Genomic DNA, 24,093 nt, shown 5'->3' with positions numbered 1-24,093 from the left:
TGAAGTATAAGACACAGTTGGCATGAAGTACCGAAGTTAATTTAGAAAACACATCTCTGCCTAAGCACCCATGGCTCTGAGGACATAATGACACCATGGTGAAGGCCAGATCCTGGGGGCTACAAAGTGAACATGCCCAGGGGTGACATGACCATGGAGGCTCATCCTTCCAGGAGAGCTGTTGAAACCTCCCTTTTTCTCAAAGCTCTCTTTACACATGTGACTTGCTTTTGAGAGGTCCATGTGGGGAGCCTGTGGTTCATTATTACCAGAACATGTAAATTCAGGATAAGGCCAAAGCAACTGCTTCTGTATTTCAGACAGATGTAATGCATCAAAATATTTATGACTACATCCATGTGGATGACCGGCAGGACTTCTGCAGACAGCTACACTGGGCCATGGACCCTCCTCAGGTGGTGTTTGGGCAGTCCCCTCATGCTGACACAGGTAAGCCTTTGTTACATTTTCCTCTATATCCACACAGGATATAGAATTCCTTCAGGATTCTGCTTTCTCTAGACCACTCTTCTCCATGCTCTTCCAGTCTCTCCCATACTTCTCCAGCCTCTCCATATTGCCCCTGCCCCTCCATACTCCCCTCAGCTTCTCCATACTCTCCAAGCCTTTCCACACTCCCTCAGCTTTTGCACACTCTTCCAGCCTCTCCACACTTCTCCAGCCTCTTCACACTACCCCAGCTTCTCCACACTCCCTCAGCTTCTCTACACTCCCCCAGCTTCTCCACACTCCCCCAGCATCTCCACATTCCTCCAGCCTCTCCAAACTCCCTGTAGTTGGTTCATCCCAAGCTCTGTGTGGCCTCTGAGGGCCTTTACATCACCAAACTTCTTCATTCTGCTCTTCTCTGCTCTCCACTATGACTGATACTTGAGATATTCAGCTCAAAAGAGAAAAAGGGCTATTTTGGGAGGCTTCAGTTCATTAACTGTGGATTGTTTGCTTTTAGGCATTTAGCAAAGGGCAGCACACTATAGTACAAGTGTCTGGTGAGGTAAAATCTCTATCTGACGTCCAACTCAGAGGAGAAAAAGAGAGAATCAGGTCCATATTAGTTACTTTAGCTGATGCTGCAAAAAATACTGGATAAAAGCAGCTCACAAAAAGAAGGGTTTATTTTGTGCGGTGTTGGAGCCCACCATGCAGAGAAGGCATGGCAGCAGGAACATAACACAGCTGGTCACATCAAATGCATGGCTCGGAAACACACATGGATGTTGGTACCCTCTTCATTCAGCCTAGGTCATGGAATGGTACCACCACATTTCAGAGGGGGTCTTCCTATCACAATTAACCCAGTCTAGAAACTCCCTCACAAACTTGCTCAGGTTTGTTTCCTGAACTATTATGGTGCCTATCGAGTTGAAAATAACAATTTATAATCACCATTCTGCCCACTGTCATGTTAACATCCAAACACAACACTTTAAATTGTAACAGGATTCCATAATACCTGTCAAGGACATAGCCCTAACACCTCTCACTGCCTCTTACAGGTTCCACCACCATAGGCTTGGGTCCATGGGGCAGGATACTCAAAGACTTCCAGGCTCTGCTATATTTGATATTTTCAACACTGCCTAAGAGCCTAAGATCTTGAATTTTTTCAAAAACTCCCTCAAGCTCTCTTATCTGCCAGGCAGCAGCTTTGGGGCAATTTACAGTTAACTAAAAAACAAAAACAAAATGTCCCACCTAGTTATTATCTTTTGTGCATTATAACCCCATCACTCCCCAACAAATACATTTTACCTAATCCATACCCAGTTGATGAGGTGTACATAGAATATTCCCATAAGTAGTAGGTAACAGTGTGCTTGGAGGATTGGGCCTGTGGGTCCTGGACTTCATCCAGGAGTTCATTCAGATGATGGTTTCCTTAAATTTCAAATAATTAAAGAAAAAATTTCCACCTAACTTCAACATCTAATAGCATAATTCACCTTCACCTACATGTCATATCATTTATTGAGCTCAAACAACACTAAGCAACTGACCCGTAGTCATACATGAAGCAGTGACGAAAGTCAATGTTATTCAGTGCCAATGAAAACAAAGCCCACCAAAACACTGTCTCTTGAAGGCATGGGGAATGGCAAAGGCTTGGAGACTCATGGAGACATGTCCATTCTAGAAGGAATGTTTGCTACAAGCTTCGTGGCAGCCAGCTACATATTCTCCAATGTGTGTATCCACTATCTTCATATCCCCATCTGTTGTTTCCTAGCCTAATTATTGTGTTTTAATTTGCATTATTTGCATTATCTTGTCAGACAATACTGTCCTAGGGAAGCTGCTCAAGGCCCAAGAAGGGGGCAAAGGCTTACCCTCAGAGTACTCGGCCTTCTTGACACGTTGCTTCATTTGTCGTGTTCGCTGCCTGCTGGACAGCACCTCTGGCTTTCTGGTAAGTGGGTGGATGCCAGGGACGTGTGGAGTACTTTCTACTGTGGGACAGAAGGAACACTGTGTAGACACTCCAAGCCAGTAAGTTGGCAGAGCTAGACTTTGACAGCACTTGTAGGTAGATAGAGAGAAAATGAGAGAAGGCCTAGAGGGTTTTATGAAAAGCAGTTGAAATATTTAAAAATTGACATTTTTCAACTTTAGTTGTACATTTATTTAAAACTCATTTTAAAAGCCTTTCCTGGGACTGGGGATATAGTAAATTAGTAGAGTGCTTCCCTAGTGTGTACAAAGCCCTGGATTTGATTCCAAGTACCACATAAGCTGTATATGGTGGCTAACACTTAAAATTCCAGCACTTGGAAGGTGAAGGTGGGAAGATTGGAAGTTCAATTATATAAGGCTAGCCTGGGGTGCATGAAACTCTCCAAATTAACTAATTAAAAATAAGGCTGATAAGATTGGCCAGTGAGTAAACAAACATGCTTGCTGTAAAACAAGACCACTACCAAGTTTGATATTTAGGATCCATGTAGTGGAAGGGGAGAGCCAACTTTTGAAAGTTGTCTTCCGATCTCCACATGTGTACTATGGCATAGCTGAGTCCACCGACCTTTATCCAAGGTTTTGGTTTCAGCCCTCCCCACCCCCAGAGCACTTGGGTTTCCACTACTTTTAAAAATGCAATTTTTTTCTTTATTTTTATTATAGACCTATATGTTTTCTTATTTTATATGAGAGTGGGTTTTCTGCATATATGTATGTACAGGTGCATGCTTCGTGTTCATGGAGATCAGAAAAGGGCATCAAAGCCCCTGGAATTGGAGTTACAGATTGTTTTGAACCAATGTGGATACTAGGAATTGAACCTAGGTCCTCTATACAAACAACATATGCTCCTCCAACTGGACTGAATTTCCAGGGAAAGGGGATATCACCCTCACTTGAAATATAGAACCCCAGAAGTAAAACCCTGGGATCTGAAGATCTCTACAGACCATCCACCAAAGACTAGAATGACAAATTCCTATCAGACTTTCTGCACACTTGAGAAAGAGACCTGGGAAACCTGTATGAGGTATGCCTGGAACCTCACTATTCCCTCTTAGTCTATCACACTTTGTGGAGGTTTTTCTAATTCACACCAGCTTCACCCATCTTCTATCCACACCTGTCTCTGTGAGCTACCCCTAAGCTGACTTTTGAAGATCATTCCACACACAGGATAGACGATCTCTCCCTGTTACTAACTTAGGATACTTGTCCTTACTCCTCCCACAATGTTCTCAGTTCTGGCTCTTATTTTTATTAACTTTTTCTTGTTCATTGGTTGGTTTTGGTTTTTCATAAACATTAAAAAATAATAAAGATATTGTTATAATGCTTACTCGGTGCCTTCAGAAGACCAGAGGAGGAAAACCAGAATGTCCCTTTCCAGTTACACTCAGGCCCACTTTGAACATGCCTGTCATATGTGCTTCCAGAGGAAAGCTGCCATGATAGGCCATGACAGATTATAGGCCCACGGTCCGTAACTGATCAGAGCTGTTTTTAGCTGGTCCCTTCTTCATAACCTTTCAAAACTGAGTTTCTATTTTCCTCAATTAAGTGAGAGCACAGTGAAGCCACTGAACAACATCTCTGCTTGAGTGGAAAGAAAAATTCAAATGGCCAAGGCAATCTCTTGGGAGTCAGAATAGCAAAAGGTAGGGAAGATCTTGCTGGTTTTATTTGCAGTGGGAGGAACCTGGAAGGTTAAAGTAGGGAGGAGAAGGTTTGTAGGACAGAAGACCCTGGGGGCTTCGATAAGCATTACAAGTATGTATTAATAGAACCTGCTTATAATGAAGCACCATGACTAAAAGCAAGATGTGGATGAAAGTGTTTATTTGGCTTACACTTACACATCCTAGTCCATCATCGAAGGAAGTCAGGACAGGACATACTTACTGAAACAGGGCAGGAACCTAGGAGCAGGAACTGATGCAGAGACCATGGAGGAGTGCTACTTAGTGACTTCCTCACATGAATTGCTCCGTCTTTCTTTTAGAACCCAGAACCACCAGCCCAGGGATGGCCTTACCCACAGTGGGCAAAGCCTTCCCACATCATTTATTAATTAAGAAACTGCCCCACAGACCTGCTCACAGACCATCTTATATAGGCATTTTCTAACTGAGGCCCCCTCCTTTCCTATGGATGATTCTAGCTTGTGAAAAGTTACCATAAAACTAGAAATCCTAAGAGTAAACTTTTATTTATCACTAGCAATCTTTCTGTTTACCTGATCAGAGTCCAGCCTGAGCTGAGACTGTCATTTTGGGAGTTGTGACTAATACCGTAGGTTGACTTTGCCCAGTGATGGTAGCTGAGTGTAGTAACATTTCATAATTTATGGAAATATTTATTCTTTGGCCATTTATCAGTGAAAGGGTAGATGACTGATGTATTCTGTTGAACATTTCTGACATTGATAAATAAATACCTTTATTGTTGGGTACAGAAATGAAACTTGATCCTTAGTAAGAATAGATTAAGATTACAAGACCCAAAAGAACAGGAAAGAAAATGCTAGAGGGACAATGGTGAACCATCCTTCCTGGATTTCAGATCCAGGCCTAGCCTTACATGTCCCATCCCTGCATGTTCGCCTTCTCATGGGGCTCCATGCAAAAGATTGCTGCCCATGACTCTGTATCTATTATCCCCATAAACAGGACCATGAATCTTCTATCTGGGCAACCAGTAGGTAATAAAGGCTCTTGTTCTAATAACGTTTCATTCTAAAGTTTAGTTGTATTGAAGGAATAATTATTATGAGTTCTATTCATAAGAGAGAATCTCACTGTATAATAGAGCAGAGATAAATTTAGAATAAAATTAAAACAATCACCTGATAGAGGGATTAGTGTGATTTTAAAGTTAGAATAATAGCTACAGAAATAGTGTCTTCAGTATCTTAAGTTACCCGAATAAGACCTAAAGAGAATTAAGCCAGCCAAAATTCCAACATGAATGAAGCAGAGGCTCATGAGGCCCCCACTCCTTGGTAAGGAACTATTGGCAAGCTGATGGCTTGTTGATAGAACAAAGTCATTTTCTTTTGGGAGCATGGTCACTGGTAGGTTGCCCATGCTCTACTGGATGATCCCACACCTACATGCATATCATGTGCCTGTGGGGAGCACTAATTGAACCTAATTTTTTTAAGATGAAAAGGATACAAAGGGAAAAGACACATATTGTGGGGATAGGGGGGAGTTAGCAGAAGATTCAGGGTGGATATCACCAGGATACATTTTATGTGTGTATTAAATTCTTTAGTTATAAATTAAAATATTATAGCTAAAAAAAGGAAGTGTGTTGTATCCCACCATTCAAATCTATTATCTCATACTGATGCTGGGTTAATTTTAGCACATCATAGGCTCTTTCCACTTCATCCTAAAGTCTAGCAGTGATGGGAGGGGTGTGCCTGCCCAGGATGTATCAAAGAAACTGACAAACACTGAAAATCTAAAACTGTTTTCCATTGAGCTGGGTATTGAGTGTTTCCCCGTACAGCACTGCCTAAACTTCCCCACACCATGTATGTGATTCATAATTGTATATAAGTGTATCCATGAAATTATTTGTTCATTTGTCCACAATCTGTGTGTGTTGAAGAAACCCCTGCACAGCAGGAGCTCCCTCCTGGATTAGGCACAAAGCATACCAAAACACCTATTTTCACAGAGAAATCCTTTATTAATTGGGGGAAAAAAGTCAAAGTGGCTGCTTCCTGACTTTGGCAGGAAAACATCAGCAAATGACCTTGCAGATATCATTTTTTAATTAATTTATTTATTCACTCTACACTCCAACATCAGGCCCCATCCCAGTACCCCATTGCATGGTTCTTCTCCCCATAAGGGAAAAAGCAAAAGCGGGAAGGGCAAGGCCTACCAGCATAGCGTTTATGCAGGGCCTACCAGGGCCCTTCAGATATACTCAGGCATGGATGAGTGGATGAGATGGAAAGATGGGAAGGAGGGAAGATTGATAGAGGAATATAAAATAGATGCATGAAAGGCTAGAGAGAGTATGGGTCATTGCTGCTAGGTGATAGGAAGGCAGATGAATCCTGAAAGAACTTAGGAATGAATTCAGTCATACAGCAGATTTCCACATTTAAAAATATTTTTATTTTATTATCTTATCACAAATACCTAAGCCCTATGCTGGCATTTAAACACACAATGTATATTCTAGATTAATAAGAATTAAGCCATCTTTATCTTCTTATTAAAAGTGAGGACTGTTAATTTGGAAATGAAAAGTTAAAGCTTGATCAGCTCTCAGGAATAATTTCCAGGGAACTTCTGCAAAAGATGGCTGATGGCTCAGTATAGGTCATCAACCACTCAGGTTTGCTTATATAGACACAGGGAGGGTGGGCATATCAATGTATGCATGGTGAGATTATGCTATTTGTAAATTCATGAGACTGCCAATAAAGGAACTGTAGCCCCAAGGCAGATCTGGTCCCAGGAGGTTGAGCTCCACTGCATAGTGGAGGCAGGTGTTTCCTAAAGTTTTAGGATTAGACCAGCTTAATTGTGTTGCTACAAAGTTACCTTCACATACTTGAGTCGACTCTTTGAACAGCATGTTATCTTTCTGTCTCTTTAAAACACCAGACTATGCAGTTCCAAGGAAAACTAAAATTCCTGTTTGGACAGAAGAAGAAGACGCCATCAGGAACAGCCCTGCCTCCTCGGCTCTCATTGTTCTGCATTGTGGTGCCAGTGCTGCCTTCTGTGGCTGAGATGAAAATGAAAAGTGCATTCTTGAAGGCAAAGCACAGGGCAGACATTGTGGTCACAATGGACTCAAGGTGAGTATGAATTGTCAGCCATGACATTGAATTACAAAAGCAAAATGCCCCACATATTGTAATTTCTATATACTTTTCCCCAGTAAATAATAAATATAAAGTATATTTTTAAAAACTATTTCACAATGTACCTGACAACCATTAGGGAAAGGTATCTTTTCAAAATTGGTGCAAACTTTAGCACCATACACTTTGATTGCTTTAAAGCTGCCCTTAACCTCCAGGCTCAGTCCCTAGAGAGAGGCCAAAACAGCATGTCACCTCTATAAGGCCTGCCTCCTCTTCAGCTTGTTGCTGTTGGGCACAACACAAATAAAAGTCTAGAGGGCACATTCAAGGTAATTACTGGGACTTGTGCCAACTTTCTAGGGCCTAGTCTCACCAGTTTTGTGACATTTTCTCAGTTTTCAGAAGTAGAAAATACACCTAGTTTTCTAGGCCATTTCCAGAAGTGATATAAAGTTATTTTCTACCTGATTTGGTGATCTGAGAGTATGAGGTCAGAGAGAGTTGGAAGACAGCAATGCCTCGGTTCTGATTTTGATTTCTGGAGAGACATGAGCAAATGTCTACTCACCCAAGATAATGAATGAACGACAGACCAAATTATGGAGACCACAAAGTCTAACTTGGTGGACTAATGAGTTTTATTAGAGTTACTTACAGGAATATAAGTGAAATTTACTCATGAGAGCAGAAATGACTCAAAGACAGCTACATCACTAAAGCCACCCCAGCATGAGAGACACCTAACAAAAGCTGGAAATCTGAAGTATTCTATACAGCCTTTAGGCAGCTCAGTAGGTTAGAGAGTGGCCTTTCCCAATGGCTCAGTTGGTCTGACCCTTTTCTAAACTATTCAGCTTGTCTGAGGGTCTTCTAGGCAGTTTAGCTTGTGAGACCCTTAACAGTTCTTACTGCTTGTATATTCTTTGGGGGTGTTTAGTGAATCCATTCAGTTTTAGGGTTTTCCTGAAGGTATTTTTAGTTATTCACTTCCTGTCTTAATAATCTTCCCTACAGGGTGGAGTGTTTTACCTTCCCCTAGAATATCTTGTTTTTTTCCTACCCAGTAAAACTCCTGTCATTAAATATTCCTCTTACATCTTATGTCTTAAGGAGTTTCCCTCTGAGATGGAAGGTTTTAATCTAAGAGGAAACTGCTGCACAACAATTTCCCACACAGATTGTAGGCAATACTTTCTTCTTTTCCACTATAGGAGTGGTAATCAAAACTAAAAACAAAAAAACCCTAATTCCTAGTCACTTGTTTGTCCTTCAGTGACTAAAACATAAAAAAGCTGTTCATCTTTCTTCTCCAGTGTATACTAAGGTCTCAGTCTGAAGTTACATCATTAGTCAAGACAGCAAGGCTTGGGATAAACAGTGAAAATGAAGATGGGCTATCCATCTATTTTAAAATTGAACCAGGAGTTTCATCTGTAACCCTAACCTGAGCCATAGGTCTCTTCTCTTACAGGCATTGTGCGGGTCTTCTCTGGCCTTGGTTGCTGTAAGAGTGATGGGGAGGGGGCCAAGGCCATGGTCTAGGACTAAGCCACAGATTGGTCACTGAGCCTTGACTACAGCAGAGAGGTCACAAAGGATAAAAGAAGGGGTCTAGTTTGGAGCTAACAGGATCCATCCTCTTTCAGCCAATGACACAGGAAGAGCAGAGTAGCCCATGGATCAGGAGGGCTCATTAGTGGCACTGCCCCAGGATGTGGGATGTGACATCCTCAGGTCAGAATGGGGGAGGCTGTAGAATGGGCACTGCCTTCTGAAATGGCCTTTCAAGGCAGTAAACTGCCCACACGGAGGCTGTACTGTTGGAAGGGACAAGGCTGATGAGAAAATGGTGATCCCAGGGGATTACAGCCTTTCTAGCTGTAAAACCCGAGAGCACTAATGCTGTGCTCAGAGATGGACTGGGAGAGAGATTTCTAGTGCAGTCTTTAATCCCAAGAAGAAAAATGCAATTTCTGGTACCATTTCACTCTGTCTTGGAGACATGATGGGCACAAGATTGGGTACACAGTCACTCCCTTCCAAGGAGGTACCTAGATGAATTAATAGGATTCCTGAAGACAGGAATCCTATCCATATGTGTCCTATTGTGCAAAATATTGAAACTCTTTTGGAGAACCTGGTGTTTAGGACTCTGCCTCCACTGCTTGGAGCTAAAATCAGAACTGCTAGCAGCAAGCACAACACAATTCATTCTCCGAGGGACAAAGATGATGGTGCCAGGTCCTGAGAACTGACTCTAGGGGCAGTTGTATTGTTATTGCAGGAACAGCTGCTGTCTCTCTCACAGCTTTCTTAACAAGGGTTTTGTGTTAGATGCTCCTATTTATTTCTTCAGCTGGCTATGTTCTTTTACCTGCCTGCTAAAATGTATTTCAAATCTCCAATTCAATACTTGATTCCCCCCTTTTAGTCTCACAGCTCCTCACAGATCCCAAGTACAAAGAGATAAGCCACACTGCACAGAGGACTCTGGGGTGAATCAGGCAGATTGTGTTTGAAGCCCAGTACTGTCACCCGGTAGAGGGACACCACCAGACAAGTCACCTAAACTTCTTCCAAAAGCAAAATGGACCTATCCAGATGACTCAGAATTATTCTAAATAGAATCTAATGGCAAGATTTATGACTACAGTAGCCCTAGCAGGCCAGACTTGGCCTCTCATCCAAATATGTCCATTAAAGAGACCAATGATAAAGGTGAAGAAGGAAGACATTGATCTATTATATAGGAGGCATAAAGATATAAAAGGGTCCCATATTTGGAAAATGTACATAAGCCTTTGGATTAAACAGGCAGAATTGGAGTAGGGATAAGAGGTTAATTAATTAATTAATTAATAAGTTCTGGTCAAGGCATGGTAATCTGGTTAACTGTTGAGCCAGTTCTGGTTCTGCAGAGTAGTCTGAAAAAAAAAAATCCTTATTGCTTGAGAAGATAAACTGGATGTGAGGAGATAGTTAATATTTCTTCAAGCTTCAGTCCTACCATCATGGACAGTCTGTCTCATGAGGCCGCCTTGTTTGTGGAATCTAAGGAGTCTGCAGGTTTGGGAAAATGACTAGAGGTCTCTTGTCACCTTTTAAGAACATGAAACAGAGCTAGGCAGTGGTGGTGGTGGCACATGCATCCACACTTGGGAGGCAGAGGCAGGCAGATTTCGATGAGTTCAAGGCTATCCTGGTCTACAGAGTGAGTCCAGGACAGCCAAGGCTACACAGATAAACCATGTCTTAAAAAGCCATTAAAAAAAAAAAAAGAATATGAAACAGACTGCAGTAAAGACCCGACAAGATGTATCCATTGTTCTTAGCTTTGTGCCTTAAGCCTTTAAGAGAAATGCAATAGTGTACTTTTACATCAACCACAAGTTAGAGTTATCTGAAAAGGAGGGAGCCTCAACTGAGAAAATGCCCCCATAAGGCCCAACTGTAGGGCAGTTTCTTAATTAGTGATTGATGGAGGAGGGGGACACAGCCCATTGTGGGTGGTGCTATCCCTGGTTTGATGGTCCTTCAGTTCTATAAGAAAAAGGCTTAGCCAGTCACAATGAGTTAGCCAGTAAGCAGAACTCTTCCAGGGCTCTGAATCAGCTCCTGCCTCCAAGTTCCTACCTTGTTTCAGTTCCTGCCCTTGTTACTTTTGATAATGAACTGTTATATGGAATTTCAAGTGAAATAATTCTTCTCCTTTCCCCTGAAGTTGCTTTTGTTCATGGTGTTTCATCACAGCAATAATAATCCCAAGACAATAGGATGGACATCCTTAGTTCCTAGACCCATGAATGATTTATGACCTATGTACATAGGTAAGCAGATAATCTAAAGTAAAGCACACAGATGCAAAGAGAAGGTAGAGATTTTCATCCTGCTCTTAGATACTTTGTGAGGAGCTTAGTTTCTTAATAAAAGCAGCTTTCAAGTGCCTGTCCTCTAGTCACACTCAGCATCCCCATATTTACCCTAGGGGTAGTAGCTAGGTGATCATTAATTCATTGTTATGACAATTTTATAGAACATAACTTTCTCGAATCATGAGAGTTAACTTTATTTTTATTCTGCTTTTAGACAGGAGCAAGGTGCAATCTGTAAAAGCCACCTATGTGCCATAAACCTCCTTAAGTAATTAATTAGCTTTGTATTGGACCTCAAAAGTCCTATAAGAAAAAACTCTGCAAAATAAAGATTAAAAGATGTAAGAGTTAATGTCTATCTTCTTTTGAGCAAGCAATCTTCAGTTGGCTAACCTTTTAGAGTGACCTAGGAATAAAAGGCAGTTCACTTGTTCAGCTTTCTTCTGGCAGACTCACTGGTGTGACTATAAGTCAGGAGGTCTGAGTAGTGGGGTCTGGTGTCTCACTGACTCCTTCCATTGTCTTATTGTTAACCTACATTAACGTTGCTATCTGGTCTTCACAGGGCAAAAGCTGTTACAAGTCTGTGTGAATCAGAATTGCATCCCAAAGTCAATTACTTAGCAGGTACTTCTAAAACTTCATCTTCTTGACTTTTCTCTATGGCAAAATGCTTTTGTCCCCTGAGAGAGCTCCCCATCCCCACAGAACTCTGTGTACTCCTTAGAAATGCCACAACCAACAGGGGTAGCACTGAGATAATTGCCTGCTGCTGTCACTCTGGTCCTGGTCAGTGCTGAGAACAAACCTGCTCATTAGCCCCTCACTGTGACATCTTTCCCCTCTTTAAACCCTAACAGGAAGGAGCAATGGAGAAAATGGCATTTCACTGTTCAGGGGACAAACAGATAGGAACCACTGGGCCCGGGCTCTAGCCAGGTCTTCATATCTGTGCCTCAGGGGTGGTCCCGACCTGCTGGACCCCAAGGCAGTTTCAGGGTAAGTGGTAACAGACTGCACAGTTCCTAGTTCCAAATTAAATCATGGCAGACATCAGAATGCAAGGGTGGAATAGGCATGGAGAAGAAATATTTGCTGTAACCTTGACACCAGTCTATACACATTCTCTCAGCCTAGGCACCGAGCAGTCAGGGAGAAGTTTGTCTCAGAAATCCTTTCAGGTCACAGCCCTTCTCCCACCTGCCACTTGCCTACCCTCTCACTCCATCCTGACCATGTGGTTTGGTTTTGTTTTGTTTTGACCAAACCTTTACTAGGTAGCACCCTTGTCATCTCTCATCACAGCAGTGTTAGTCCTGAAGCCACAGTGTCTTGCAGTCAACCATAGGATTGTTCTTTTAATTTGATAGTTCATACAATATCATATTACTCATACTGATGTAGGGCACTTACACATGCCCAGAGATGCCTTCCTGGAGCAAGGAGAAAAACATGCTGCCTGGGAACCTAGGGGCCAAGGAAGGCAAGATAGAGCAAGGAAGGCTTTTCACTGGTCCCTTGGACTAACAACAGGTGGCTGAAAAGGCCAATGTGGTCTAAGAAGACTTGAAGCTGCCTTTTGGATTCAGTTGATTTTATATTAAGCTCCATTCATAGAGAGGCTGGGATTCCTAAAAGGGGTGAGAATATTACTTCTGTGCTATGTTCAATGGTTGTCTTTTCTCTGAAGGGACAGAGAAGAGGAGGACCAGAAGCACATACTAAGGAGATCCCCGGGTGCCTGGGGGCAGAGAGAAATGCACAAGTACAGTTATGGTTTGGAGACACCAGTGCACTTGAGGCACCTGAACTGGAACACAGAACAGGGAAGTCAGGAGGGTATTACCAAGCTGACTCGGCAGCCCAGTAAGAATGAGCCATCCACATGTCTAGTGCCCCATGGTTCCTGTGTGCCATACCATGGAAGCCAGGGCATGTTCAGTGCCAGCAACATGGCTTCTTTCAGAGATTCACTAGACCATCCCACTGGTGCCTATTGCAGTCAGATGAACAGACCCTTGCCGGATATCCACCAGGGTCAGGTGGATTCTTCCACCTGTCATATCCCCCAGGGAAGTCTGGGATCTAGAATCCCAATGCCTGGAATACAGCGCTTCACAGCCAGGGGATTTGCTACAGAGGATGCAAAACTGCCCAGCCTGCCAGTGGCCATAGGTACCCCAGGCAACCCAGTATTATCACTGGAAGTGCCAATCAAGATGGAGAATGAATCTGGATCCCAGGATATAGTTGAAGCCAGTGCAACTAGCTGTGTGTGGCTGGGAACCAGCGACATGGCCAGAAGACATCTGGTTGGTTTCCCTGCCAGGATGCACCTGAAAACAGAGCCTGACTATAGGCAGCAAGTTTGTACCCCACACCTTGCACATGGAATGCTGGGAACTAATTCCCACAGCAGAGATACTGTTGGATCCTGTAGGGAGCATGCTCCCCTTTACTCTGCGCCTTGTACCTGCCTGGAACCAGAGCCTCCTCATCACCTCTTCATGTGTAGCCACAGTGAGAGCCAGCATCTATCTTTGGACCAAGACTGCAGAGCTCCTATTGTTAAGAGTGAGCCTCTGGACTCACCATCATGGGCTACTCCTGGTCAGGTAACTGTGCCTAGGATGTTCCCTAAGAGTGCCTCTATAACTGTGATCCCATCCAAAGGATCCGATGGGATTTTCCTACCCTAGATTTGCTGCTCTGCTAGAAATTCAGTCATTGGATAATGGAACATGATCAGATATTCTTATAGTGACACTCTTTACAGAACTCAGGGGTTGAGGCAGAGACTCCCTGTGTGTAGCCTAGCAATAGAGCATTCTGAATCCCATAGAATATCAGAGGATTTTCATGCATAAACCTCAATTTGTTCAAGTGGACAGCATTTCACTTTGAGAAATTAAAATGTTTAAGGAAGTAGCTAACAGTATTCTATGCTGGGTAGGGTTCAACTGATTTTCAGAGTGATGTGTTCCTGCTACCTAAGCTTACTATACCTCCTGCCTGTGTGAAGCTGGAATTCTGAGGCTCTTAGACAGAAACTGAAGCCATACTTTGCATAATGATAGTCAGGGAAATATTCTATACCATGGTGGTTTTTTTGTAGGTTGATGAGTATGGTTTATGTACCTGTGTCCCTGAGTATATCATGTAGTGGAGGTTACAGTGTCCAGTCCAGGAACCAGAGAAGCATAGCACACAGAAAAGAGTGAAGCCATACTGATGAAGAGGCATTGCCCTGGCTGTTGCCTACAGGGCTTCAGGTAAAGGCAACCATTCCTAGCCCAGGGAGACTTAGGGACAAAAAGACAGCCAGTATTTGTTTGGAATTGTAAAGACAATGCACTCTGAATGCAGGAAATGTGGATATCATCTATTAAACAGAAAGGAAGAGTCGCCAGAAACCACTGGCAAAATGACTAGGGGTACAGTAGAGAATGCTCCAAGGGAGGGCTTACTTAGACCAGAAATCCTGCTCCATTAGCACAGGATCCATTGAAAAGAAAAAAGCCTGGGGTGCTCTGCCTGTCTGTTCAGTTCAAGGTCTTCCTCAGGGAATTACATCCATCTCTGACGCTACTTTCCTTGAGGTCTTAGGAATAGTAGGAGCTTGCTGGAAAGGCCTTGTGGCTAATTCTACTAGGTAGTCTCTTCAGCATAGATTTTTCTTTCCTTTACCTATAGCTCCAATGTATCATTACTCAGCCACTGGCTTAGTTAAAGGAGCTGTCTAGAGATGCCTATCAGGTTGGGTGGGCCAGACTAGGTCTTCCCAGCTTTTGATCTGTCTGGCTCTCAAGAAGACAAGGATACAACTGAAAATCTTCTAGAACTGAGAATACTCACTGTGAGAACCCAGGGCCTTGTGCTCTCTCTGTTCCTTAGCCCACAGAGGATTTTCAAAGGGCAAGATAGGAACTGTGCTGTCATAGATGTAAGGCATGCTCATACCTCTACTCCAGCTCCCCCATTACCCAAAGCCTGAAGCCAGGATTGTGGCCCAGCTCTTACCTGTGCCCAGTCTCCCTCCTTTTCTCAAACTTCCCCAGTCACCGTTTATACATTTCTGCTAAGCACAGCATACCCTGTGGATATTAATAAGTAAGAAAAGTTAGAATTGTCTGACAATCTAGTATTTCTCTCTGAAAGTGCTTAGCTATGTTCCCATTCTAAGCCATACTCATCGTCCTATACACTTCCCATATAAGGAGCAGAGAACACAGTAGACTGTTATGTTCCAATGTATATAATATTTACCAAGTGTTCTGGAGCCAGTGGAAAAAAAAAAACTAGGAAAAGAGTCCTTGAAGATGGAATTCAGAGACATAATTAGACATGGTGGTCTATTCCATGCACTTGAGAGACTGAAGCAGAAGATGAGCAGTTCAAGCCTGTATCAGACCTTGTCTCAAGCAAAACAGAACAAAATGCATTACCATCAATTTTAGCTAGATTTCCATCCCTTTGATATGTAATCAAAGAAGAGCTGTGCCCCTGGTGAAGTCCATATGTTCTCTGCTTGGGAACTCTGAACCTTTCAGATGTACCTCATCTGCACTCTTGCTTGGATGACTTACCATATGTGGAGTGTGGGCAGCTCAATTGGGACCTGGGCTTCCCTGTAGGCCAGGCTTTGAGGACACTGAGTTCTGCACTTGGGTGTTATTTCAGCAGATTTTGTTTGGGAGGCACCACATCACATGGCCAGCTTAGATATCTTGTGCCAACACTGCCTAAGGAAGCTCAAATCTCCCAAGCCTGCACTTCTGCTCATTCATCACAAATCCCAGCTTGCACAGGAAGTGAACAGAATGGTTCTTACTCTAGTATTTCACCAGATACACTAACTACAGGCTCATGCTTTTTGTGATAGCTAGCCTTTGCCTAAATGGCTAAAAATTATCAGCAATTAAATATAATGGGAGATGGGCTGGAGAGGAATAAATACAAAGTGCCTTTATATTTTCAGTTGCTACTGGGGAAAAGTCCTCAAGATCCAGACCCAGTGAACTTGAAGCATACACTACAGTGCAGCTGTCTGTGCTATTTTCTTGGTGCTCTGTTTTAACAGAGAATTCAAATGCATTTCTCATGTGGCGATTTGTACTGCATTTGCAAGACCTGTGTAAAATAAATCTGTTGTTTCCATGTATTTAGTGTGAGACTGTGTGCCTTTTCCTTCAGAGAGTGTTTTGAATTCACATTCTGGGATGGCAGAGGGGATAATAAATGTAAAAGTATAAAGGTTGTGTTTGGGTTCTCCTCTGTTCTCACTGGGGGTCCGGACCTAGGACTCCCCAGACTCACACTACCTTCAAAGAGTGAGGATGGCATGGAGGGATCTTTTCATTCAAAGAATATTTTTATCCTGCAATTGATATCACATTTTAACCTTTTTTTTCCTTTATGGCTTATGTACTTTGTATTTTTGAAACAGTCTCTATGGCTTTTGACAAAACCTAGGCAAATTGATACTAATGTCACCACCCACATTTTGTTTTTTCAGGCTTAATTAGCCATTGTGAGAAAACTTCCTCCACTACTAACCCCTTTGTTTCCTTATGCTTTAAATTTTCTGGTATAACAGTTTCAACTTACCTGCACTCCTTCGAACATATTTCTACATCCAACTGATCTCAATTACGCATCATCAGGTCTCCCTTTTCCCACTTTCTCCACTGTCTGAAATCCTCTACGTTCTCTTCCTTCTCTCTCCTTTGCTTGTTTGGAAGCTTTAATTCTATATCTTTGGTGCATATTCAATAACATCTACTGTGTAGCTCATCAAGAAGTCTGGCCTCTGAGAACAAGAACAGGTTTTGGCCACATCAAGACTCACTTCTATTGAGATTGAGGGAGCCCAAAGAGCCCGTCTGGATTTTCTTTGCCAAAGGTTAGGCCTTAGTACTACTCTCCAGGCTGAGGATGATTCTTCCCAAGTGCAGTGTCTCCTTCTCTACTCTAGGTCCCAGCATAGCCATGCAGCCTTCTAGCCATCCCCAAGATAGATCGTTTCTGTTGTTTTTCGACCCACCCATTCACCAAGAAATCTCTGAGGTGATCATCTGGGTTTCTAGGAGTCCCTGTCTACTTTTTACCTACTTAGAACCCATGTCTTCTCCCTTTCTCTAGGAGGGTGTAAAAATGGCTTTGGGGCCATTCTTCCTGCTCCAGGGAAGCAGAACCTTTAGTCCATGCTTCATTTTTTTTTTTCTTTCTCTACCTTGGTCCTGGTTATTCCTATACCTGCCTATGAACTCACCTGTGCATTCAAAAGTATGCTTAGCATATTCATCCAATGACCCCAAGTGTTCCCTGAGCTTTGTCACTATGTGGCTTGCCAAAACCAAAAGCCAAGGAAGATTCTTATTTTATGTATGCATTTATCCTTTTAGTTGAAAGGAAACAGAAGTTGAGTCCTTTACTGAAGCAGTTCACCTCTAACTAGGCTAGTTAACTGAATCTGTTAGGGAACACCATGAGTAAATACCCACTACATAGTGAGCAGCAGTAGATTAAGGTTAGATTTAAGGTAACCAAGGAAAACCGCAGCTTTGTCTTGGTGACTGTGCCTCCAGACTTTGCAGTTAAACATTCATGATGCTGAAATTCTTCCTGTTTTGTCAAAAACTAAGGGGCCAGGGCACTTTCCCAGTTGCAACTCCTACACTAAGGGAGAGTCTGAATCTTCAAAAAACTGACTTCATCATATAATTTGCATTGTGGTTATGACAGGTTACCTACATTGTTCCTTCATTTACTGAAGATCTGCCCCATCATTCATTGCCTTGGGAGATCCAGACTTTGCAGTTATGTTATGGGCAGACCAACTAATGACTTTGCATGGAGAGACCCATGGCTCCAGGTGTATATGCAGCAGAGGATAGTATTGTCTGGCATCAATGGGAGGAGAGGCCTTTGGTCCAGGGAAGGCTCATTTTCCCAGTTTAGAGAAATGCCAAGGCACTGAGGTGGGAGAGGGTGGTTGGGATAGGGAGCACCTTCATGGAAGCAATGGGAGAGGGAGGAGATGGAACTGGGGGAAAGGGGATGACATGTGAAATGTAAATACAGAAAATATCCAATTTTTAAAGAATGTTATGGGTAGACACACAATTCAACAAAAGTATACGCAGAAATGGTGGGGGGAAAAGACCTGTTAGGGCAGCAACATCATACCTAATGGATGAGTGGAAGAACCTAAACCTGCCAAAATTTACTAATTCATACCAGTGTGGGAACGTCTCTGTATCTGCAGAGGTAGGGGAACAACATTTTGGCTGTTCTAGGTGTTTCAGCGATCTGATGCTTCATTGCTTCCTTCAGCTGGAGGAATTCCATCAGCTGCTTTTTTGCCTGTGTTTTTGTTTTCTTTGTAGCTTCTATGTGTTGTGTGAGCAGCTACCAGCCGCAGCCCACTCTCAGTGGCTCCACTGTCCTGAACGCTCGAAATCTACTAGCCGTCAGAAACCTGGGAGACGAGGGCAAGGGCAGCAAGAAGAAACAAAAATACGAAACATAAGTAGTGGAACTTTGAACACAAGACACAGTAAAGAGATGGAGAGGTGTGGCGAGACCAAGGTAGCTACGGGGAGGAACTGAGCAAGGGCAAACCTAAGCAGGTGAATTGTGAGAGAAAGGGTGGATACAGCGGATGCTGCATAAGAAAAGAGGGACAAACGTAAGAGGGCGGAGCCAGGCCTGAATCCGTAATCCCTGGTCCTGAGACTGTGTCACCAGGAGCAGGACAAACGCCCAAAGAATCTACAGAAAGATTGCCCGCACAGCAGCTTCAAGGTTACCCAGGTCCGGTCCTTCCTCCCAGACGCCGGAAACGGAAGTGACTACACTGCTCTCTTCCGGTCCGGCTCCGGGAGGTGGAAGAGGCAGCGCGAATGGTGAGGAAGCTGTATTCTGACAGCCTTGGGTCACTGTGCGGTGGGCGGGGCGCTGGGCCCTCAACTCTGGCACTGTGTACCCCTCAGTGGGTTTGCCCTTGGCGAGGGACAGCTTCGGCCGACGTTTCTGGCGGGATGCGACACCCTCTGGTGCGGGTCCCTGGGCGGGTTTGGGTTTTTCCTCTGTGTGTGTTTCTCCCCCCACCTTCCCAACCCCTTGTTCGGGTTGTTTCTACCCTCAGAGTTCCCTTTTGCCTCTGAGGCCGGAAATCTTGACAATCCTCAAGCTGCCGTTGGAATCAGATTTTGGTGGCGATCCAGCATTATTTCTTACTTTCTGATTCGCCGTGTTCAGGTTTATGAGTGGATTCTTTCTTGCAAAGGTTTTTTGTTTTGTTTTTTGTTTTTTGTTTTTGGTTTTGGTCAGCTTTCCTTTTGCATCTCCCTTGTAACACTGCCACTGGACTGCCTTTCACCTGCTAGCGGGAGTGGTTGGCTATTGAGTTTAATACCTAGCCCTGTAAATAGAATTATACACATTTTAATGTTGTTGGGAATGCTGCAGTGAATCAGCCCTGTGGTTGTGGAATCCTGTTTCTATGACCTGCTCAGATTTTCTGTTTGGGTATGTGTAAGTTTCTAGTCAGAAGATGGAGATGGTGTTCGAAATGCTGTTCCACTTGAATGAAAAATGCAAAGAGAGAAATACACAGGGAGAAGTTACAGGACTGAAAAATGTACAATGGAGTTTAGTGGTCTTCTGAAACTACATGGGAATAGAGAGGGAAAGGTTCCAGAAGGTAGGTCTTTATCACATCTGTGAATGTGAGTAGCTGGAATCAAAGGGAACAATGCTAATTCCTCATTTGCTGGATAAGTCAGCAAATAGCTTGTGTAGATCCATAACCAATAGTATTGGATCTCAGCCTGAAGGCTGATTGATTTAGTATCTGAACGTCTGTGGTTAGGAGAAACAAAGTACTCAAGTAAGGACAATATGTACGTTTTGCTGTCTTACCTTTGTTTTTAGAGGTGGTAAGAAGTAGAAATCTTGGGTATCCAGAACAGTGGTAAGGGAGTCATAAGACTGGACTGCTGACATGTATGTAATAGTTGCTGTCTTCCAGTGACTACCCCATGGACATCGGCAGCAATGGGGTGAAAGCTCCAGAAATGAAAAGCTGGTCTTTCATAGGGCTAAGAGTTGTGTTAGAGATACCTTTGACGTAGTCTAAGCCCCTGTATAAATATTCTCTATATGTGAATATCTTGCACCTGTGAGATATCCCTGCATCTCTCTGTTAGTCTTCCAGCAATTGAATTCTAAAGATTTGAAGTTTTGTTAAGGAGTTTATGATCCAAGTTCTGTTTTCATTTTTGGTTTGCTAATTTAAATATCATAGAAATTCCCCACTAGTTGCACAGTGATCACATGACCTTTGCATGATAAAGTGTGGAGTTATCACTTCATTTTAACATTCCCTGTCCCTTGTGTATATAGTGTACCTGTGGTATGGTATGTGCAGAGAGTCTGCCTGCTTTTTGACTATGAAGGAGACAGACCTGGAGGCTGTTGCAACAGCAGTCCAAAGGGTTGCTGGGATGCTTCAGCGCCCAGACCAGCTGGACAAAGTGGAGCAGTATCGAAGAAGGGAGGCTCGAAAGAAGGCCTCTGTGGAGGCCAGACTAAAGGTAAGAATCCATAGAAATGACGGTACAGAGTCATTTGTCTTGAGTTTCTCTCCCTACTACCCTCCTCGCCTCCAGCCCTATTTTATGGAAATATTTTCTCAACTGAGGTTTTCTCCTCTCAGATGACTTCATATTGTGTCAAGTTAACATAAAATTAATCAACACCATACAATATATATTATGTGTTATTAATATATAATAATAATATATTATTATGTTGTATTTCCTCTTTGCCCTTTATACTAGTACATTCTGTTGTTCCTCCCATGAACATCTCTCCTCATGGCCCCTTAGTAATTTCCTGACCTCTATGGGTATTCCAAACAAAATACACTTTTTTTCCGGTGTAAAATTGCTTTGGCTCTTTTGGGTCTGTGCTTTTATGACAACTTTAGGTTTGTTTTTTCAATTCTGTGAAGAATGTCATTGAGATTTTAATGAGGATTGCATGAATTTGCTTCTTCCTACTCCAAAATTAAATAAGTATAAGAGACTTGTTCATCTTGTAGTGCCTTTTCATTTCTTTAGTGTTCAGTGTTTCAAAGTTTATATTGTCTATCTTTCTGCTCCTTGCTTATGTTTGTTTCTAGGTATATACTGTTTGTTTTGAAGCTATTGTGTCTTTATTCCTAAATTCTTCGGGGATTTTACTGTGAAAGGTATTGAATTTATCTGTGTCTATTGAGATAGATCATTTGATTTCTGCTTTTTCATATTATTTATGTGCTGTCTTATATTTAATGATTTGTGCTTTTAATTATTCTTGCATCCCAGGAATGAAACCAATTTTATTATGATAATGAACTTCTTGATATGTTCTTGAATTCAGCTTATGAATATTTTGCTAATAATTTTATTTCTTCTATCTTTACTAAGAAAGTTGGTCTGCTGTAGTTTTCTTTGTTGTTGCTGTTATTATATCCTTAGACTACTGTTGTATCAGGGTAATACTATCTTCATAGAATGATTTTAGTCAGGTTTCTTTTCTGCTTTCTGTAACAGTTTGAGGAACGTGGCTATTAGCTCTTATATTTAATGAATAATCAATCTGTCTGGCCCACACTTTTCCTACTTCTGTCTTGTGATTTGTTTCAAGTGTGTTTAAGTTGTTTATGTTCTTTGATGTAACTTGGGTAGGTCATATGTATTTAGGAACTTATTCATTTCTTAGATCTTGCAGTTTGGGGATCATAGCATTAAATTATTCCCTAACGAGCCTTTGGATTTCCTTGGTATGTTTTGTCCCCCTTGTCATCATCTCTAATTTTTATTAATTTGGGCCTTCCTTCCCATCTTAGTTATTTTGTCAATCTTTCTTTTTTTTTCTTCAAAGAGCTAACTCTTTGGTTGATTCTATGTATTACCATTTTTATTTCCATTTTATTAATTTCTGTACTGGTTGTGATCTTTATTACTTTTTGCTGTTTGAATTTATCTTGTTCCTGTTTTTCTAAGATCCGGCGTTAGATCCTTAGTTAATTGGTTTGAGATCTCTGTTTGTTTTTTTTTTTTTTTTTTTTTTTTTTCACGTAAGCATTCAAAGCTGTGAACTTTTCTTAAGACAGCCTTAGCTATATCCTAAAGGTTCTGATAAACTATGCTTTTACTTTCATGTACTAGGAATTTTTAAATTTCTACTCTGATTTTTTATGACCTACTGATGATTCAAAATTATTTTATTTAGTCCCACAATTATTTTTATAGATTCTGTGGTCTCTTGCTGTTGATTGCTTATTTTATTTCATTGTGATCTAATAAGATATAAGGAATTATTTGAATTTTTGTATTTGTTAAAACAAACTTATTAGATGGACTAAAATGTGATCCATGTTAGAGATAGTTTCATAGCTTGGAGAAAAATGTATATTATTCAGATATTGGCTTGAATATTCCATAGAATCAGGTGTGCCTGACCTGTTATTATGTGAAGCTATAGATGCAGCTCAAAATAAATTACTAAGATTCTTTAAAACATGAAATTTTTTAAAAGTCCTATTGTGAGGTTGAGTGCAAACTTTGTAGTTAACATATCATTTTGCAGTGTCAATAGGTTAGGCATGCCTGTGTATAAATAAGCTCTAAAGTCCATTTGTTCTGTGGTGTAATTTAACAGTTAAGTTTCTTTGTTGGTTTTTAGTCTAGATGACCTATTAATAACAGTGGGTTTTTTTATTAAATGATTATTGAAGTATCAGGACCTGTCTGCCACTTTATATCTTGCAGAATTTTATAATCATGAGACCCATTATTTGGTACATATATATTTACAATTGTTCGGTCTTCTTGATGGATTATTCCTTAATTAACATGCATTGGTCATTAAAACAAACTATCTTATGACTAGTTTTAGTTTTAAAACTGCTTTATCAGATCTCAGAACAATGGCCTAATTTTTATTTGATGTCAATTTTATCCAATTTTAATAAAGCTAAGGACCTTCTTTTCAGCTTTTTTATTTTTATTTTTTAAATGTCTTTTTTAAGGTTTATTTTTTTATGTATGTAAGTACACTGTAGCTGTCTTCAGACACACCTGAAGAGGGCATTGGATCCCATTGCAGATGGCTGTAAGCCATCATGTGGTTGCTGGGAAATGAACTCAGGACCTCTGTAAGAGTAGTCAGTGCTCTTAACTACGGAGCCATCTCTTCAGCACTTCTTTTCAGCTTTTATTTGTTCCAAAGTAAATTGACTTCTGTCCTTCATTCTCAGTCTATGAATGTCCTTGCCTGTGAGGTGTGATTCTTGAAGAGAATGGATACTTGGATCTTGATTTGTTTGTTTTTGTTTTCCAACCCAGTCTGTTAGTTTGTATCTTTTCATTGGAGAATGAAGATTTTTTTAATTTAGTTCTCAAGAGCAGTTTTCTAGTTACTGTAATTTTCTTGGTATTTTTTAGTCACTTGGACTGTTTGGTCTCTGCTTTCTCTCCATCCAAATAGGGTTTTGCTAGTTTACTAAGCTGGGTATGGTAAAATCTTTGTTTTCCTTTGTTAATCTATTCGTTTTGAAATTTATTCTTTTCTATAATCTCCTGAATGAAACTGCTTTTTTCTCTGCTTTCTGCTTATGAATTTTTTAAGTATTATTTAAACTTTAAAATATAACATTGTTCTGTTCCCAGGTAGTATTGAATAAAAACAAAAAGTTACTGTATAAGTCCAGTAAATTATTCTCTTGTCTTTTCCCCCCTAAAATTGGGTGGTTTTTGTTCCCCTTAAGTGGTTCTTTCCGAAGTTGATCCTCCCTGGAAAACGTTATTCCTCAGGAAATCGTGTATGGCTGTCATTGGCTCTGATTACCTGCATGGT

General features: G+C 41.6%; 2 protein-coding genes across 5 annotated transcripts in view; both read left to right on the top strand.

Moving 5' to 3' along the window:
- The window catches only part of AHRR (aryl hydrocarbon receptor repressor), a gene marked incomplete at both ends in the record, with an annotated part of 70,091 nt that extends 56,208 nt beyond the window's left edge, over positions 1 to 13,883 (top strand). The window contains 6 exons of the mRNA XM_080933555.1: positions 321 to 450; positions 2,295 to 2,428; positions 7,107 to 7,303; positions 11,750 to 11,811; positions 12,045 to 12,183; positions 12,875 to 13,883. Coding sequence (XP_080789681.1) covers positions 321 to 450; positions 2,295 to 2,428; positions 7,107 to 7,303; positions 11,750 to 11,811; positions 12,045 to 12,183; positions 12,875 to 13,883 — 1,671 coding nt within the window. The remainder of the gene's footprint in view (positions 1 to 320; positions 451 to 2,294; positions 2,429 to 7,106; positions 7,304 to 11,749; positions 11,812 to 12,044; positions 12,184 to 12,874) is intronic.
- A 5,182-nt stretch (positions 13,884 to 19,065) lies between these two features.
- EXOC3 (exocyst complex component 3) overlaps positions 19,066 to 24,093 on the top strand; it is a 28,591-nt gene continuing 23,563 nt past the window's right edge. The window contains exons 1-2 of one of the 4 annotated variants that reach the window (XM_080933876.1): positions 19,066 to 19,091; positions 20,593 to 20,783. In XM_080933876.1, coding sequence (XP_080790002.1) covers positions 20,610 to 20,783 — 174 coding nt within the window. In that variant the 5' untranslated portion in view covers positions 19,066 to 19,091; positions 20,593 to 20,609. Of the gene's footprint in view, positions 19,092 to 19,185; positions 19,242 to 19,333; positions 19,447 to 19,788; positions 19,892 to 20,592; positions 20,784 to 24,093 lie in introns of those variants that run through there. The other 3 variants (XM_080933877.1, XM_080933875.1, XM_080933874.1) reach the window with 3 other exon arrangements.

Source organism: Micromys minutus (assembly GCF_963924665.1).
Source record: "Micromys minutus genome assembly, chromosome: 20".
Taxonomy (NCBI): Eukaryota; Metazoa; Chordata; class Mammalia; order Rodentia; family Muridae; genus Micromys; species Micromys minutus.
This window is presented reverse-complemented; position numbering and strand designations above follow the sequence as displayed.